The following is an 18,111-nucleotide window of genomic DNA, read 5'->3' on the forward strand; positions in this document are numbered from 1 at the left end:
AGGTGTGGAGGACTCCCTGGCCTTGAATGGGGTAACTGTTCCCCCCGAAGGACCAGGTGCGCAGCCTGGGAGTCATTCCGGACTCACAGCTGTCCATGGAGGCGCAGGTCAATTCTGTGTCCAGGGCAGCTATCTACCAGCTCCATTTGGTACGCAGGATGAGACCCTTCCTGTCCGCAGACTGTCTCGCCAGAGTGGTGCATGCTCTGGTTTTCTCCCGCTTGGACTACTGCCATGCGCTCTATGTGGGGCTACCTTTGAAGGTGACCCGGAAACTGCAATTAATCCAGAATGCGGCAGCTAGACTAGTGACTGGGAGTGGCCACCGGGACCACATAACACCGGTCCTGAGAGATCTACACTGGCTTCCAGTACGTTTCCGAGCACAATTCAAAGTGTTGGTACTGACCTTTAAAGCCCTAAACGGCCTCAGTCCTGTATACCTGAAGGAGCGTCTCCACCCCCACCATTCAGCCCGGACACTTAGGTCCAGCACCGAGGGCCTTCTGGCAGTTCTCTCATTGCGAGAAGTGAGGTTACAGGGAACCAGACAGAGGGCCTTCTCGGTGGTGGCACCCGCCCTGTGGAACGCCCTCCCAGCAGAAGTCAAGGCAATAAGTAACTATTCTACTTTCAGAAGACAACTGAAGGCGGCCCTGTTTAGGGAAGTTTTTAATGCTTGATGCTGTACTGTTTTTAATATTCGGTTGGAAGCCGCCCAGAGTGGCTGGGGAAACCCAGTCAGATGGGCGGGGTATATAATAAATATTATTATTATTATTATTATTATTATTATTATTATTATTATTATTATTATTATTATACTTGCAATGAGTTTTTTTTTATAGATAACCAGTGTCTGCCTTGCTCTGCTAGTTTTCTACTTGCAGGGAGTCTTTTTTCATATAAATTTTTATTATTTGCTCCTTCAACAATATTTCCAACCGTACAATGACATACATAAATCGTTCCACTCTGTGACTTCCCTCCCTCCCTTCAGTAGGTTTTCTGCTTTCAAGTCTTTGTCTCGCACTTTAACTCTTCATCTTCTAATGTCCACGTTGTAGGATTTATTGTATATTTGAATAATTATTGTAAATGTGAAGACACTAGCAGGACTGAAATTCAGGGAGTCTTTTTTTAGATAACCAGTGTCTCCCTTGCTCTGCTAGTTTTCTACTTGCAGGGAGTTTTTTTTTAGTTAACCCCCCTACACACACACACAGTAGAAGATGTGATCCTTCTCTTTCAGTCTAAAGCAGTGCAGCCCATTCTACACCCCAGATAAACCCTCGTGGATCTATTTGTGTGGCAGCACCTAGCCTCTGGAACTCCCTGCCTATTGATACCAGGAAGACGCCTTCGCTGGGCTCTTTTCGGGGCCTGCTAAAAAAAAAAATGTTTTTGTTCAGACAAGCCTGCACAGACATGTAGAACGCCGACGTACGTTTTAATCTGTTTTTACTTTGTTGCTGATTTTTGATTGTTTTTAGGATTTATTTATTTTTACAATCAAGCAGTGTATAAATTTTAAATAAGTAAAATAAAATGGTTCCACCGCCTCATTCTGACACCATCAGTACATGTGGCAATGGGTGCGTTTCTCTTTTTGCTGTGTCTTCTTTCCTCTGCTTCCATTTGTACATTTTTTTATGACAATAAAAACCACTCACAAATAGTTCTGCATTCGCGAGCCTCGGGTTCTGCGAGATCAGAAGTGTCAACTTCCGCTCTTAAAAACTAACTCCATTACATCCAAACTGCGGTTTCCTGGAAACACTGTGGTGGTTTGTTAAAACGAACCACAATCAAATTGTGGGTTTGACATACTGGCTTGTTCCGAAGCCACAGTTTAGAGAAACCACAGTTCCGGAGAATTGGACGTAATGGGAAACGGAGGTCAGTTTAAAAGCGGAAGCTTCTCACATCCTCCTCAAGGCTGAGCAAGAGGAAGGAAAGAGAGCGGGAGCAAGGGGGGAAAGTTGCAGAAAGGTTTGGGACGCTTTTCATTTAAAGAAAAGACGGTTAAGAAGCGGCATGATAGAAGTCAAGTATGCATGGCCCAGAGAAAATTATTTCCTCCTGCTCTCGTGGCAGCAGGGCATCTAATAAAAATAATAATATTAAATTTATTACCGGTACTCTGAGCAGCTTCCAACAAGAACTTAAAGATGCATTAAATGAAGTTGAACATTGGAAGTTTCAGAAGAGATAAAAGAAAGCCTTTTTTCCTGCAGAGGAGTTAAACTACAGAACTCCCTGCCACAGGAGGCAGCCATGGTCACCGACTTGGATGCTTTAAAAGAGGACTGGGCAAATTCTCGGAGGGCTAAGGCTATCCAGTAGCTCATTTACGAGAGAACATGGTCTGCACAGCCTTGAAAAGAGGCTGGAGCCAAAACGGGTGGTGTGCAAGTGTGCGATTTTGTTAACAGCAGAGAATTTCACACCGTTTTAGCTCGTTTTTCTTTTCCTACATGGGATTAAAATACCCAGGGGGGAGTTGCAGTTTGGCGAAATAAAGGGTTGTGGTTGCAAAAAGAGAAGGGGGAGAGAGAGAAGATATTTGCAGCCTGCTTTTCAGCAAGACGTCCCGCTTCTCCTCTGACAATTTCACGAAAACTCCCTGCTTGGCCATAATGGTGAGAGAGATAAATAATAATAATAATAATAATAATAATAATAATAATAATAATTTATTATTTATACCCCGCCCATCTGGCCGGGTCTCCCCAGCCACTCTGGGCGGCTTCCAACAGAAGAATAAAACACAACAATCTATTAAACATTAAAAGCCTCCCTGAACAGGGCTGCCTTCAGATGTCTTCTAAAGGTCTGGTAGTTGTTTTCCTCTTTGACATCTGGTGGGAGGGCGTTCCACAGGGCAGGCGCCGCCACCGAGAAGGCCCTCTGCCTGGTTCCCTGCAACTTGGCTTCTCGTAGCGAGGGAACCGCCAGAAGGCCCTCGGTGCTGGACCTCAGTGTCTGGGCAGAACGATGGAGGTGGAGACGCTCCTTCAGGTATACTGGACCGAGGCCATTTAGGGCTTTAAATTCCCGCAGGGTCACCCGAAACACAACCGTCTCATTGTTTTGGGGGCAAAAGGTGATGGAAAACAGTAAGGCCACTGCTGAGGGAGGGCAAAAAAAGGAAAATGATTCTTAGCTTGTTTGGTCTGCTGACTTCACCTGGGCTTTAAACGGGCGCATCATTGCACCCTAAATCGGTAAAAATATCACGTAAAGTATTTATCGGTTAGCTTTGGGGGCCGGCCCCCTTTGCTCAAGGGGGGCAGAGCACTTCGCTTTGCAGGCAAACAGTTGCGGGTTCAAACCCCGACAGAATCTCCGTTTTAAAAGGAAACAAGGAAACAGCTGACTCTGCCAGGGACCCCAGAGAGATGCTGCCAGTCAGAGAGGGTAACACTGGCCCAGATGGGCAAAAATGGCACAAGGCGGGGTTTTTTTCCTGCGTTCCTCTCAATTAGGCAACATTTCTTACGAGAAGCTGTGGGTGTCTCCTGTTAACCAAATTGTCAAAGTACCTACAATTCTTTCACTCTCTCTCTCTACTGTAGTTCCTTTCTTGCCACCCCTGAACTATAATTCCCACGTCACCCTGGTGCAAAGCGGCGGTCCGAGTCTGCAGAAGGGGAGCCAGGTCTCGTTGGACTCCAATTCCCATCACCCCCCTGGCGATTGGGCCACGCTGGCTGGGGCTGATGGGAGTTGTAGTACGTCAACATCTGGTTGAGGGAAGCCATTCTCGGCTGCTGACCAAGAAAACGAGGGAGCAAAGCAACTTTTCTGTAAAATGGGCGCAAGAGATCTTGGGTCACCATCCGCTTTAATTCCATCAGTTTGGGAGTGACAAGAAATGTTTCCCCCCCCCCCTCACAACTGGGGTTTGTGATGTCTTGTTTAAGAGAGACCCTGGTTGGGGGAAAAACAAACCCCAAATATATATTTTTTTAAGTTCGAAAAGGCAGGAAAACAATGGGAGCCAGAGAACGACACGAAACCCGTTCCTCTCTCACAATGAATTAAAAGTTGCCAAGTTCAGAAACTGAGAGGGAAATAACCCCCCCCCCCGGGGTGGTCTTTTCTCCACCAAAAATAAACCACTTTATTGTGGAATTTGTGAGCAAGAAAGATTATGGGAAACAGGCCGAAGCTTGGTTTGGTTTGGTGGGGAAACCAGCCACCTCCCCACATACCCCCTCACACCCTCACAAATACAAGCACACACCCAAGCCCCAAATGAAATTCTTCCCTTTGCAATAAAAATTCTTATAAATCCCAGTAAATCAGCTGGCCCTGGCTGGATTGGCGGGGGGGCGGTATTGTTATTATTATTGTTTGTTTCCCTTCGGAAAAAAAGGAGAAAAAAAAGAGAGGGAAAAGTAAAGAAAGAAGGGAGCGAAAATTGTGATGATTTCAGAAAACAAGAAGGGGGGGGTGCTTTCCCAATAAAAAGGGAAAAAGAGGGGAGGGGGGAAGGTTGCTTTCTTTTTCTTTGGCTTTTTCTCCCCAAAAGTTTATATATTATTTGTTCTGGGTTTTTTTTTAATCTATATATATATTTAAAAAGAAGAAGAAGTAAAAAACCAAAAAACCAAAACCAAAACCAAAAAAAAGGGGAAAATGTTTTGTTTTCGTTCGTTTTGTTTTGTTTTGTTTAAAAAAGCAAGATTTGTGAAACATGCAGGAAAAATACCTTCGTCTGGAGAGGGATTGTTAGTTGACACTTCCTCACGCTTTTTCGTGAGCGGACCTAAGAGCAAGAAAAAAGAAGAAAAAAGAAAAATGGGACAAGGGGGTAAAAAGAGAGAGAAAGATCAAGAAAAAAAGAGATCGTTTTTTTTGTCTGGTTCATCAAAAAGGGAAAAAAGCAATATTTCTTTTCTTTCTTTTTAGCAAAATACAAACAATTTTCGTTTTTTAAAGGTTGTTGGGTTTTTTCCGGGTTTGTTGTGTTGTGTGTGTTGCTGGGATATTTTTATTTTTCCTTTTTTCCCCACCGAAAAAAGCATATATATATATATATATAAATATATAATAGATTTATATATATGACACAGAATTATAGAGAAACCGGACGCTGTGAAATTAAAGGTTGGTTAGAGATGAACCAGGTTGGGGTGGGGGATGGGGTGGGGGTGGGGGGTTAGATCCTGCAATGGATAACAGAACCCATATGGACTACCTCGGAGGGAGGGATTCTTTGCTTACGGTTTCTGCATCTCAGGGGTTGGACTAGATGACATTTAGGGCTCCCATTCCAATTTTACCATTCAACCCCACTGGAGCAGTGGCCAGGGAGGGGGCAGACAAACTCACTCACTTAAGGGCTACACCGAATTCCTCTGTTCGCAACCCAGAGGGACTCGCTGGATCTTTCAATCGGCAACGAGCATCTTAAGAAACCTGTGCCTTTTTTTCTAAAGAAAATGTTTGGGGGTACTCTCCTCTTGACTCGAGAAAAATCAACATTTTATAGTTCGAATCGAGGAAAGTAAATACAGTAAATGGACAAAAGTACGAAGATTCACAAAATGTTTAGGGCTTTGCGTACCCCCAGGAAAAAAAAGCACTGGTTATTATATTGGGCATTTATATACTGCAAACCGCTCTTGGATATCAGATTCCTCTGCTCCCGAACAAATCGGCTCCCGAACAATCGAAACCCAGAAGTGAGAGTTCCGGTTTCCGAAGCCAAACGTCCGATTGGCTGCAGGAGTTTCCTGCAGCCAATCGGAAGCCGTGCTTTGGTTCCCGAATGTTTCGGAAGCCGGACGGACTCCCGGAACGGCTTCTGTTCGGCTTCCGAGGTACGACTGTATAGAACAGGCATCCCCAAACTTTGGCCCTCCAGATGTTTTGGACTACAATTCCCATAATCCCTGACCACTGGTCCTGTTAGCTAGGGATGATGGGAGTTGTAGGCCAAAACATCTGGAGGGCCGCAGTTTGGGGATGCCTGGTATAGAACTTTAATAAACGAATAGCAACAACACCTCCTCGTGTAACCGCTTGGAAAAGCTAAAAATGCTAGGAGCTTTTAAATAAAATAAAATAAAATAAAATAAAATAAAATAAATATGCTTCTATGAGACTTTTTCTCCCAAGGGTGCTGATTCCTATAGTCAGGATCAAGTCACTAACCCACTTCCTGGGTTTTTTGTTGTTGTTTTTGGCCTTGGTTCTTACGGCCTTTAACAGGTGTGTGACATCGTTTCCCAGTGATGCGGAGGGTCAGTTTGCCTGGCTGCTAAGCGGAAGGTTGGCAGTTCGAGCCCACCCACGGGCAGCTGTCGGCAGGAACCCTGCATTGCAGGGGGTTGGACTAGATGGCACCTTGGGGTCCCCCTTCCATCTTGACAATTCTATGAGACAGCAGGCATTCCACAGGTGCAGAACTGTGTGCAGAAGCTACACCTGTTGGACTCCTGCCTTCGTCCCAAGCATCCTTCCAGAAGATGTGGGTGGAATGAACCAGGAAGCAACTGGAGAGGGAGAAGGAAGGCAGAAAGCGACAGAAAGCGGAGCGAACCGGGAGCTCATTTTAATTGGTGTCCTAGAGAAAAGTTCATCTCTCCGAGGCGAAGCCAAGAGCCCAGCGGGACGCGGGAAAGAGGCGTCGAGACGGGACCCGCGGCTTCTGGGAGGCAGATGGGAGAGGGGGCGTGTGGCGCTGCCGCAAAGCTTCAGGACGTTGGAAGGGACCCGTGAGGTCATCCATCTCAACCCCCCTGCGGCAGGAGGAGAGGGTGTCGACAGACAGGCAGACAGCGCCGCCTGAATAGCGCAGAGCTGGAGGAGGAAGCACAGGAAGGGGGCAAAGGAAATGCCGATGGCCCGATCCTGTCCCTTCCTGGAGAAGGGGTCGGACTCTTAAGCCCGGCGGCCGGTGTCCGTGAAAGGGAGGAGAGAGGCGTTTGCCCGAAGGCAAGGGTTCTCCAGCTCCTGAGCAATGCAAGCAGGCCCCTCTGGATCTCTGGAACTCCCCGCTGCAGGAAGAACCCAGAGAGTTTGCCGGGAAGGCGGCAGAGTATCTGAGGAGGGGGAGTTGCAACCAAGAGCAGAGAATAGAGGGAGAGTTTTGGGGGACGGGGGAAGGAAAGGCAAAAGGCTTGGCGCCGTGCCTGGCTCAGCTCGGCCAGCCGAAATCTGGGGCAGCGCAGCGGCTGGGGCAACTTCCGAGAGTCTCCCTTTCCCGCCTGCTCCCTGACGTGATGGGGAACTGGGCATTTGCGGATTAAGACAGAAGGATTTTTCACGGGCTGGCGACTCGCCCCGGGGCAGCCGCCGACGCCGCTATATAAAGAGAGCAACGAGAGGGAGGGCAGAGCGGGAGAGCGAAAAACAGGGAGAGGAGGAGAGAGGGAGGGATGGACGGAGGGAGGGAGGGGGCTGTCCACAAGGGCCCTTTCACCCTCCTGACCTGCGCGGATCCTGCCTCTCTGCCGTGATGTCACCCCTCTTCTTCCGCCCGCCCCCAATTCAAAGCACGGCCTTCTCTCTCGACTCTCTCGGAAATTCCTGCGGCATGCCGTTTCGGAGGTTAACGGCCGTTCGTGCGGAGAACAACGACGAAAAAGGAAAGAGGAGCTTCCTGGTGTTTGGGCTGACCCAAAGGTGGGTGAATCCAGCCGCCCTGCGCTACTTATCAAAGGACCCAATCCAATAGAATTTAGCTGTGGTTGCAGGGGGTTGGACTAGATGGCCCTTGGGGGTCCCTTCCAGCATCTATGATTCAATATGAATGCAAGCGGCTTCCCACTGGATCAGACCCAAGGTGGGCCACCTCTGCCACGCTCCCATTGCTTTTTAACTATCCTGCTCCCCGGGAGTTATAGTTTGAAGTGAGCCCCGGACGTGCCTTATTATCCTGTCCTCACAAGCGAACAATTCCCAGGGTGCACTGGGACGGACACAGATATTAAATCGCCCTGAGCCTATAGCAGCCTTTGCCAACCTGGTGCCCTCCAGATGTTGGGGAAATTTTTATCTGCCATCAGGTCCATCCAACATGGTCAGGGATGATGGGAGTTGTAGTCTGACGCCTGGAGGGAACGAAAGATTGGGGAAGACGGCCGCGGAGGTGCCCCTGAGATTAAGTTTTGCCATAAATGACGGGTGAGTAGGTGAAGATTATTTTCCACTATTGGGGAGGGGTGGAATTGACCCTCAAAATTGAATTTAAACATCCATCCCGACAAACTTTATCTGCATTCCTGTATCTGTAAGCCATCTTGAGCCCCTGGGGAAAAGGTGGGATTTAAATTTAAATATATATATATATATATGTGAAAATTTGTCCAGAGGGGTTACTCTGAGGAGGTCCAGGCTTCCATACTCATTTCCTACAGCTGCCTGCAATAATAATAATAATAATAATAATAATAATAATAATAATAATAAATTATTTCTACCCCGCCCATCTGGCATTAAAAACTTCCCTAAACGGGGCGGGGGGGATGGGGACGGGAGCATCAAAAGATCGAGGCTGCAGGATCAGGCCAATGGCCCACCTAGGCTGCATTCATGCCAAATGTTAAAAGTGCTGCGATACCGCTTTAAACAGTCATGGCTTCCCCCAAAGGATTCTGGGAGCTGTAGTTTGTGAAGGGTGCTGAGAGTTGTGAGGAGACCCCCCCCCCGCGCTATTCCCTTCAGAGAACTGCAATTCCCAGAGTTCCCTGGGAAGAGAGATTGGCTGTTAAGCCACTCTGGGAATGGCAGGGTCTCCTCACAACGCTCAGCAAACTACAGCTCCCAGAATCCCTTGGGAGAAGACATGCCAGTTTGCCCTCCAACGCCACTTCCCAGTGAACTCTGGGGATTTTTGCTCTGTGAGGGGCGAGAGGGGTGTCTCCTCACAATTCTCAGCACCCTCAGTCAAACTACAGTTCCCAGGATTCCTTTGGGGGAAGCCATGACTTTTAAAGTGTTCAATCAATAACATCAGGCATCCCCAAACTTCAGCCCTCCAGATGTTTTGGACTACAATTCCCATCTTCCCCGACCACTGGTCCTGTTAGCTAGGGATCATGGGAGTTGTAGTCCCAAAACATCTGGAGGGCCAAGTTTGCCTACGCCTGGTCTGGAGGGTGGTAATGCAAGAACGGGGCCTTTTCTGTAGTGGCTCCCCATTTGTGGGATGTTCTCCCCAGGGAAGCTCACCTGGCAGCTTCATTACATATATTTAGGCGCAGTTTGAAGATGCCTGAATGACATGAATGTGGCCCTAGGCCAATGTTTCCCAAACTTGGGTCTCCAGCTGTTTCTGGACTACAACTCCCATCCCCCGTAGCTAGCAAGACCAGTGGTCGGGGATGATGGGAATTGTAGTCCTGGAGAAGAGCCAAGTTTGGGAAACCGCATGGTGGGGCAGATTCAGTTCAGGGGCTTCCAGTTGCTGGCTCCTCTTTAAATGAAGCTACCCCAGTCCTGGCCTGGCATTAAATCCACCTGTACCTGCTGAGATTGGCCCCCCCTAAACACCAAAAAAAACAACCCCCAACCCTTAGATGGGACCTCTTACCTGTGGGCCTCTCTTGGACCCACTACAGACCCACCAAGTGTCCCTATTTTCCAAGGTTATCCCCATCTGTGACACCTTTCGGACCGAGACAGTTGGGCCTTTGTGTTTTCTATCCCGGACCCTCCAAGTGTCCCTATTTTCCAGGGACAGTCCCCGATTTACAGATTTGATTTGATCCTGGAATGTCCCGCTTTTCCTTAGGACGTCCCTATTTTCATTGGAGAAATCATAGAATCATAGAATCGTAGATTTGGAAGAGACCACAAGGGCCATCCAGTCCAACCCCCTGCCGAGCAGGAAACACCATCAAAGCATTCTTGACATATGCCTATCAAGCCTCCGCTTAAAGACCTCCAAAGAAGGAGACTCCGCCACACTCCTTGGTAGCAAATTCCACTGCCGAACAGCTCTTACTGTCAGGAAATGTTGGAGGGTCTGGAGCTATCTGACCCCTGAGCCGTCCGAAAGCAATCCTGTATAGGGAACAGTTGTTGTTTTTTAAAATAATAATAATAATAATAATAATAATAATAATAATAATAATAATGCTTTATTATGTTTTTATATATGTTGGAAGCTGCTCAGAGTGGCTGGGGCCACCCAGGAAGGGTATAAACAGGAAAATTAATCGTGACGGAATGGGACGTCCCTATTTGCACCGGAGAAATGTTGCCTCGGCCTCATCCGGGTGAGGACAGGTGAGGGCATCCTCGTGGAGGCTGGACCAGGGAGACGCGAGAGCCTTCGCTGCTCAGGTGGGGAGATGGGGGGGGGGGAAGCAGTAGGCAGGAATCCCAAATGGGACCTGACATTTCTGTGCGACGCCCCAGGCGGCAGCTGGGGAAAATCATGTCACACGGAGGGGGAAAAGAGAGAGGAGATGTGGGGCACGGGGTGGGGGCGAGGGGCAGAGTGTGGGGAGGAAGGGGGCTGTAGGAACAGCGGGAGCAGGTGACCCGTGCAGGAGAAAAAATGCTCTGATGCCTTGTGTGTGTTTTTCCGCCTAGTGGTTTGGGATTTGCCCCCCCCTCTTTAAATGCAATTCCCCCCCCCTTCCCCGGCCGTTGCCAAGGAAACTGGCTTAGCAATGCTGCAAAAAAAAGAAAGAAAAGAGGGACGGCTTGGTAGGAGATGGAAGGGGTGGCGGTAGGGGGGGAGAGAAGAGGGAGCTGGTTTCTCCTCCTCCTCCTCCTCTTTCCCACCATTCCCTGCTTTTTGCCGAAAAGCTAAACATTAGGAAGAACTTCCTGACAGTAAGAGCAGTTCGGCAGTGGAATTTGCTGCCAAGGAGTGTGGTGGAGTCTCCTTCTTTGGAGGTCTTTAAGCAGAGGCTTGACAGCCATATGTCAAGAATGCTTTGATGGTGTTTCCTGCTTGGCAGGGGGTTGGACTGGATGGCCCTTGTGGTCTCTTCCAACTCTATGATTCTATGATTCTAAGCTGCTTTTCCCTCCCTCGCCATTGACCGGCTAAGCCCCCCGACCCTGAAGTTAGTCTTCCAACAGAAAAACGAAATTTTCTATTAAACATTAAAAGCCTCCCTAAACAGGGCTGCCTTCAGATGTCTTCTAAAAATCTGGTAGCTGTTTTTCTCTTTGACATCTGATGGGAGGGCGTTCCACAGGGCGGGCGCCACCACCAAGAAGGCCCTCTGCCTGGTTCCCTGCAACTTGGCTTCTCGCAACGAGGGAACCGCCAGAAGGCCCTCAGAGCTGGACCTCAGTGTCCGAGCAGAACGATGGGGGTGGAGAATATCATGATGATGATGATGATGATGATAATAATAATAATAATTTTGTTATTTGCACTATCTGACAGGATTCTGCAATGCATCTGAGGTTCTTAAATAGGGTTGGATAGGAACCTGCCAGGCATTCTTTAGCTGAGATGCCTGCATTGCAGGGGGCTGGACTAGATGACTCATGGGGTCCCCGTCCAATGCTATGATTTGGAGCAGAAAACTAAGGTTCACAAGCTCCAGTCGAGCTTTTCCCAACCTGCCGCTGCCTCCCTGATAACTTCTGGACTACAACTCCCACCAGCCTCTGTGGCTGTGGTCCGAAAGATCTGGAAGGCGTCAGTTTGGGGGAGAACGAATCCTGCACTTATTCGACCCAGCTGTGGGATTTTCATACTCCCCAAAGGAGAGCAGCTGTGCATTCAAGGCAAGCCTGAGGGCGTGAGATGCATCAGGCAGAAGAGGCTGCTGCCGATGGCCGCTAGCCGGGATGGCTCTGCTTCTGAATCCCAGTTGCTGGAAACCAGAGGAGGGGAGAGTTGCTCTTGAACTCGGGACCCGCTTGTGAGTTTCCCACGAGACGCATCTGTTTGGCCACTGCGAGAAGACAGTGCTGGCCTAGGTGAGCCCTTGGCCTGGCCTTAAGGCTACTGGCACAGCTCGATCGGTGGAGCACAAGGCTCTTGATCGCAGGGTTGTGGGTCCCACTTTGCAGGGGGTTGGACTAGATGACCCTCATGGGTCCAACTCTTCCATTCTAGGATTCTTACGTTCTGCTTGTGTGCTTCCTCTGGGGGGGAAATGACCCGGCCACTTCAAGAACAGGATGCATTTGGGCATTATTATTATTATTATTATTATTATTATTATTATTAGCCTTTTAAACATTTGTTTCTGGACATTTGGCTCAGTGGCATCCTCTTCGGGCTCTTGGAAGGGTGTCCTTGCGAGCCATGAGGATTTCCCAGCTCCCTCCCGCCATTTCTGGGCTTGAATTGAATCACTTATTTATTTTGTGCGCACAGATGGGGAGTTGCCTGTAATTGCCGCTGTTATAATAATAGCACAGTATACCTTTTCCATTCCCCCCCCCAATTTTCATTTTCCCTTCTACATTATAATCAGTCAATCAATGCCCACCAGACTCATAGAACCAGAGAGTCGGAAGGGACCCTGAAGGTCATCTAGTCCAACCCCCTGCAATGCAGGGATGTGCCGCCGACCCTGATGGGGGGGATCAAACCCGCAACCTTGGTGTCACCAGCACCACGCTTTAACCAACCGAATTGGTTCAACTAAACCAGGCACAGGCAAACCCGGCCCTCCAGATGTTTTGGGACTACAACTCCCATGATCCCTAGCTAACAGGACCAATGGTCAGGGATGATGGCGATTGTAGTCCCCAAACAGCTGGAGGGCCGAGTTTGCCTATGCCTGAACTAAAAAGGTAAAGGACCTGACCGTTAGGTCCAGTCGCGAACGACTCTGGGGTTGCGGCGCTCATCTTGCGTTATTGGCCGAGGGAGCCGAAGGCGTACAGCTTCCAGGTCATGTGGCCAGCATGACAAAGCCGCTTCTGGCAAACCAGAGCAGCACATGGAAACGCCGTTTACCTTCCCGCCGGAGCGGTACCCATTTATCTACTTGCACTTTGGGGCGTGCTTTCGAACTGCTAGGTTGGCAGGAGCTGGGGCAGAGCAACGGGAGCTCACCCGGGGATTCGAACCGTCAACCTTCCAATCGGCAAACCCTAGGCTCAGTGGTTTAGACCACAGCGCCACCTGCGTCCCATATGCCTGAACTAAACTGTTCTTTAAAGAATTATAATAATAATAAAGGATGCTGTGCACTCTGCACATGCCCAGAGGTGCTGCTCAAACTACAGTGGTGCCTCGCTAGACGAATTTAATTTGTTCCGCGGGTCTTTTCTTATAACGAAAAATTCGTCTAGCGAATCCCATAGGAATGCATTGATTTTTTAATGTATTTTTTTTGCCCATAGGAACGCATTAATTGAATTTCAATGCGATTTGCTAGATGAATTTTTCATAAAACGAATTCGTCTAGCGAGGCAACCTCCGCTAGAAAAAACCTTTCGTTAAGCAGAAATTTCGTTAAGCAGGGCATTCGTTAAGCGAGGCACCACTGTATTTCTCCAGCAGCTGGGAACCTAGCGATTTGAGGGGTTTCGGCTTACCAGCACAGGGGAGGCTGTTAGAGCTAAAGACGAGGACGGTTATTATTATTTTTTTAAAGAAACGGCTCTCTTAGGGATTGCGGTGTTAAGTGGGGAGGGAGGTTCCCTGATCCCTTGACCTACCGCGCTGGAGAGGGGAGTGGGGAGAGGTGCGAGACAACTGGGGGGAGGGTTGGGGGGGCTCGTCCGTGTCCGCTCGCCCTCCCCCCTTTGCACCCTTACCGTCTTCCATGGGGACGTAGATGTTGAGGTATAGGCAGTCTTCACTCTGGTTCTGCACGTAGCCTGCCACAATCTCCAGATTCTCGCTGAACCACACCGGGAGCATGATGCCCGGCAGCATTCCGTGGACGTTCTGGGGGCAGACGGGAGCGAAGGCCGTGGCGTTCCGCACCTCGGACCAGGAGGCGGGCGCCTCGGGGGGCTGGAAGCGTCTCTCTCCCACGGGCGGCGTGGCGTACGGGATGCCCAGGTACTGCACCACGGGTCCGAGGATCTCGTTGTTGAGGTCCTTCTTGATCCCGCGCAGCTTCCCGTAGTTGGTGGGGACCACCGGGTACTTGTCTTCGGGCTTCTGGCCCGAGAGGGGCAAGGAGCGCAGCGCCAGGCCCAGGAGCCAGAAGAGGAGGGCCGAGCCCGTGCGGAGATTCAGCACCCGCAGGACGAGCCTCGAGGGCGGGAGGAACATGGCGGACGCGGCGGTGGGGTGGCGGGCGGGGCGGGGTTGGGGAGAGAAAGGAGCGTCCTCACGCGAGGAGCGGGCGAAGAGGAGGGAAGAGGAAAGGGGCGCGGGGGGTGAGACGGAGCGTCCGCAGGGGCAGCAGCAGAAGAGGAGGAGGAAGAGGAGGAGGAAACTACCAGGAGAGCGGCCCAAGAGGAGAGGATTAGGAAGCCCAGAGGTCTTAGCGAGAATCGCAGGAGGGTTTTCCGGCAGAGGAAAGGCGTCTGTTGCGTTCCATCGTGGCCCGGGAGAGCAGGAAGCGTCCAGCCAGACTTGAGAAGCGCACCTAGAGGTCAAGAGATGGGGGGGGAGGGAGGGGGGAGAATCGAAGGGAGGGGTGCATAAGAGACAAAAAGGGAGAAATGGAAAGGAAACAGGCAGGATGGGTGGATAGAAAGAGAGAAAGAAAGAAAGGGGTTTTAAGAAAGAAGCCATCCTGCATTCATCAACCCCTCAATTAGTTTTCTTCGCCTAAAATCGACACACCATAGATTTAAAGCATAGTTTCCCCCTTTAAAAAAGAAAAGGATTCTGGGAACTGTAGTTTTTGCGGGTGCTGGGAATTATAGTTCCGGAAGGGGCGAACTACAGTTCCCAGAATTCTTGGAGGGTGGGGGATGTGCTTTAAATGTACAGTACACACAGCTCCCACCCGCCAAACCCCTTTACCTTCCCCTAAGTGCTCCCCCCTCACTTCCAAAATCCATAGCTGCCAAGTTTTCCCTTTTCTCGCGAGGAAGCCTATTCAGCATAAGGGAAAATCCCTTTAAAAAAGGGATAACTTGGCAGCTATGCCAAAATCTTTTTTTTTTTGCTTGGCAGCTGATCTGCATATTGACATTATGTAGATTATGTATGATTACATAACAATGAATTATGCAATTCACACTTCCTGTGAAGAGGAAGTTGAGGACAAAAAGGGAGATTGGGGATTTGGGGGGGGGGGGAAGAGGCGCACCCTGGCTCACCCCAGGCATTTCAGTTCCCTTAAGGAAAAACAGGTCCATTTGGACAAAATATCTCCTCTTCCTCCTTGCACAACTATTCTATGAACCACACTTCCATCTTTCACCTTCCGTCGGGAGTGACAGACCACGAAACCAAATGCAACATGAGAACATAAGCAGCCCATCTAGTCCGGCGCCCTGTTCTCACAGTGGCCAACCAAACGCCCATTCTGGGAAACCCGCAAGCAGGATTCGAACACAAGAGCCGCTATCCCGCTCCTGAGGTTCCCTGCAACTGGGATTCAGAACTCTTTACTGCCTCCAACCACGGAGACAGAACACAGCAGGCAACACCAGCCCTCTCCTCCTCCACGAATGGGTCCAATCTTCTTTCAAAGCCATCCCAGTGGCAGGGAGTTCCACAGTTTAACTACGTGCTGAAGGACTTCCTATTATCTGTCCCGAATAGCCTGGCCCTCGGCTTCGGTGGTTCCGGTGGAGGAGAACCAACAGATTCAAAGGACGAGAAAGGAGATTCCGACCAGGAAGAAGTTTCTGATGGCCGGAGCTGTTCGACAGTGGAACAGACTCCCACAAGAGGTGGTGGACTCTCCTTCCTTGGAGGTTTTTCAGCAGAGGTTGGGTGGCCATCTGTCAGGGATGCTGAGATTCCTGCATAGGGGGAACCTTTTGATTCAAAGAATCATACAGTAGAACAGCGTTTCTCAACCGCTGTTCCGCGGCACACTAGTGTGCCGCGAGACGCTGGCTGGTGTGCCGCGACATGCGGCGACGAGAAGGGCGATTTGCATTGTCACGTGCCTGGCGGCCGCCAATAAGCAACACTGACCTGCCGGAAAGGAAGCCGGCCGGGTCACGACGCGGGGCGAGCGCAGCTCTCAACAGCCACCACCACGGGAGGGTGGTTTTAGACAAACTTAAAGAAGCTGGCTGGATGAGCTCAACCTGAAACTTGCTGAGCAAAGGATTGTGCTGGCAGAGAAATCAGCGGCTTGTGAAGCCTTATTACAGGAGATTGCAACCAACACAGCAATTGGCAAGTGTTTCTTACAGTCATAATTATATAGTCAATATAGGGCGGCACAGAGTTAATTTTTTTAACTTTTTTAATGGTGGTGTGCCTCGTGATTTTTTTCATGGAACAAGTGTGCCTTGGCCCAAAAAAGGTTGAGAAACACTGCAGTAGAATGGCAATGATCTCAGCTAAAATCTCCAGGACACATGGCCATCCAACCTCTGTTTAAAAACCTTCAAGGAAGGAGAGACCACAACCTATTTGGCCAGAGGTAATCACCATGGAATGGGACCCAGGTGGCGCTGTGGGTTAAACCACTGAGCCTAGGGTTTGCTGATTAGAAGGTCAGCGGTTCGAATCCCTGTGACGGGGTGAGCTCCCGTTGCTCGGTCCCAGCTCCTGCCAACCTAGCAGTTCGAAAGCACGTCAAAGTGCAAGTAGATAAATAGGGACCGCTCCGGCGGGAAGGTAAATGGCGTTTCCGTGCGCTGCTCTGGTTTGCCAGAAGCGGCTTTGTTATGCTGGCCACATGACCTGGAAGCTGTACGCCGGCTCCCTCGGCCAATAATGCGAGATGAGCGCGCAACCCCAGAGTCGGTCACGACTGGACCTAATGGTCAGGGGTCCCTTTACCTTTACCTTTAATCACCATGGACTTTCCTGGACATGCCCCCTTTCAAGTCTGATTTCTTCCCAAACCAAGTGTGTATTTGCGTGACCACAGGCTGGTAAGCAGCCATTTTGGGGCGGGGCCCCAAAACACCGTCCCTTGAACCTCCACCCCAGGCAGACTGGAGTGTGCATCATTTCCCATGCCGAACCCGATCCCCGCGGGATTCTGCACGGCGCTGGGAGACACGGCGTCCTCGCCCGCCTCCCCATTTCCAACCGTACCAATCCTCCCCGGTGGATCTACCAGGTCTTTAATTAAATAAAACGGGAGTTTTTTGTTTATCATTCACAATGTGGCAATTAGAGGCAGGAACGTGTAATTAGTACCAAATTGCGTCTGGGAGAATCCAAAAGGCCCAGAGAGAAAAGGGGGGGGGTCGGTGTGCCGGGAGCGCATGCCAGAACCTGACGCCGTCGGAACAGCCGACGGACGGACGAACGGACACTTTGACGCAGGGGAAGGCGAGGCAGCTGCTGCGATGCAGAAGCTTGGCCTTCTCCCGACTTGCTGCCCAGCAGGCGGCCTGGACTACAACTCCCATGAGCCCCTGGGGATGTTGAGAATTTCATTCCCTGTGTATCTAGAAGAAGAACTCTACAATTCCAGGATTCCACAAATGCCAAAGAGTGAGCCAGCAGTGTGGTGCAGCAGCAAAAAAAGCTAACACTATTCCAGGCTGCATCAGCCGAGGTCTAGGGCAGGGGTCCCCAAACTACGGCCCGGGGGCCGGATGCGGCCCAATTGGCCTGCCAATCTGGCCCGCGACGACCCCCGCCGCCCGCCGCCCGCTCTTACGGCGCGCAGCGCTCTTCCGGGTCGGGAAAAAAGCGCCGAAAATCCTTTCTGGTGCACTTCCGGGTCGGGGGAGGCCCATACGCATGCGCACAAAGGATTTTCGGCGCTTTTTCCACCCTGGAAGCGCGCCGCCGCGCCAGTAAGCGCCCGTGCGCATGCGCACGGGCGCGCACTCCCCCCCCGCCGGCCCGCACAGCCGCACGCGCCCCCATCCTCCGGCCCGCCGCGCGATCAGCGCGGTGGGAACCGGCCCAAACGCCGGTAAGTCTGGGGACCCCTGGTCTAGGGTATCGGTCAAGGGAAGGAATAGTCCCGCTCTGTTCTGCCTTGGCCAGACCAATTACCGCCCAGTCAGCCTGACATCAATACCAGGAAAGATTCTAGAGCAGATCATTAAGCGAACGGTCTGTGAGCACCTAGAAAGGAACGCTGTGATCACTAAAAGTCAGCATGGGTT

At 50.4% G+C, this 18,111-nt stretch overlaps 1 protein-coding gene across 1 annotated transcript in view; it reads right to left on the reverse strand.

The window, feature by feature from the left end:
* Window positions 1-17,746, reverse strand: part of NLGN2 (neuroligin 2) — a 44,991-nt gene extending 27,245 nt beyond the window's left edge. Inside the window, exons 1-2 of the mRNA XM_035135415.3 lie at window positions 13,705-17,746; window positions 4,718-4,774 (exon numbers count right to left, since the gene is read on the reverse strand). Of these exons, the coding sequence (XP_034991306.3) occupies window positions 4,718-4,774; window positions 13,705-14,638 (991 nt within the window). The 5' untranslated portion in view covers window positions 14,639-17,746. The remainder of the gene's footprint in view (window positions 1-4,717; window positions 4,775-13,704) is intronic.
* Between the last annotated feature and the right edge of the window lie 365 nt (window positions 17,747-18,111).

This window comes from Zootoca vivipara, chromosome 12 (genome assembly GCF_965207765.1).
Source record: "Zootoca vivipara chromosome 12, rZooViv2.hap1.1, whole genome shotgun sequence".
Lineage (NCBI taxonomy): Eukaryota > Metazoa > Chordata > Lepidosauria > Squamata > Lacertidae > Zootoca > Zootoca vivipara.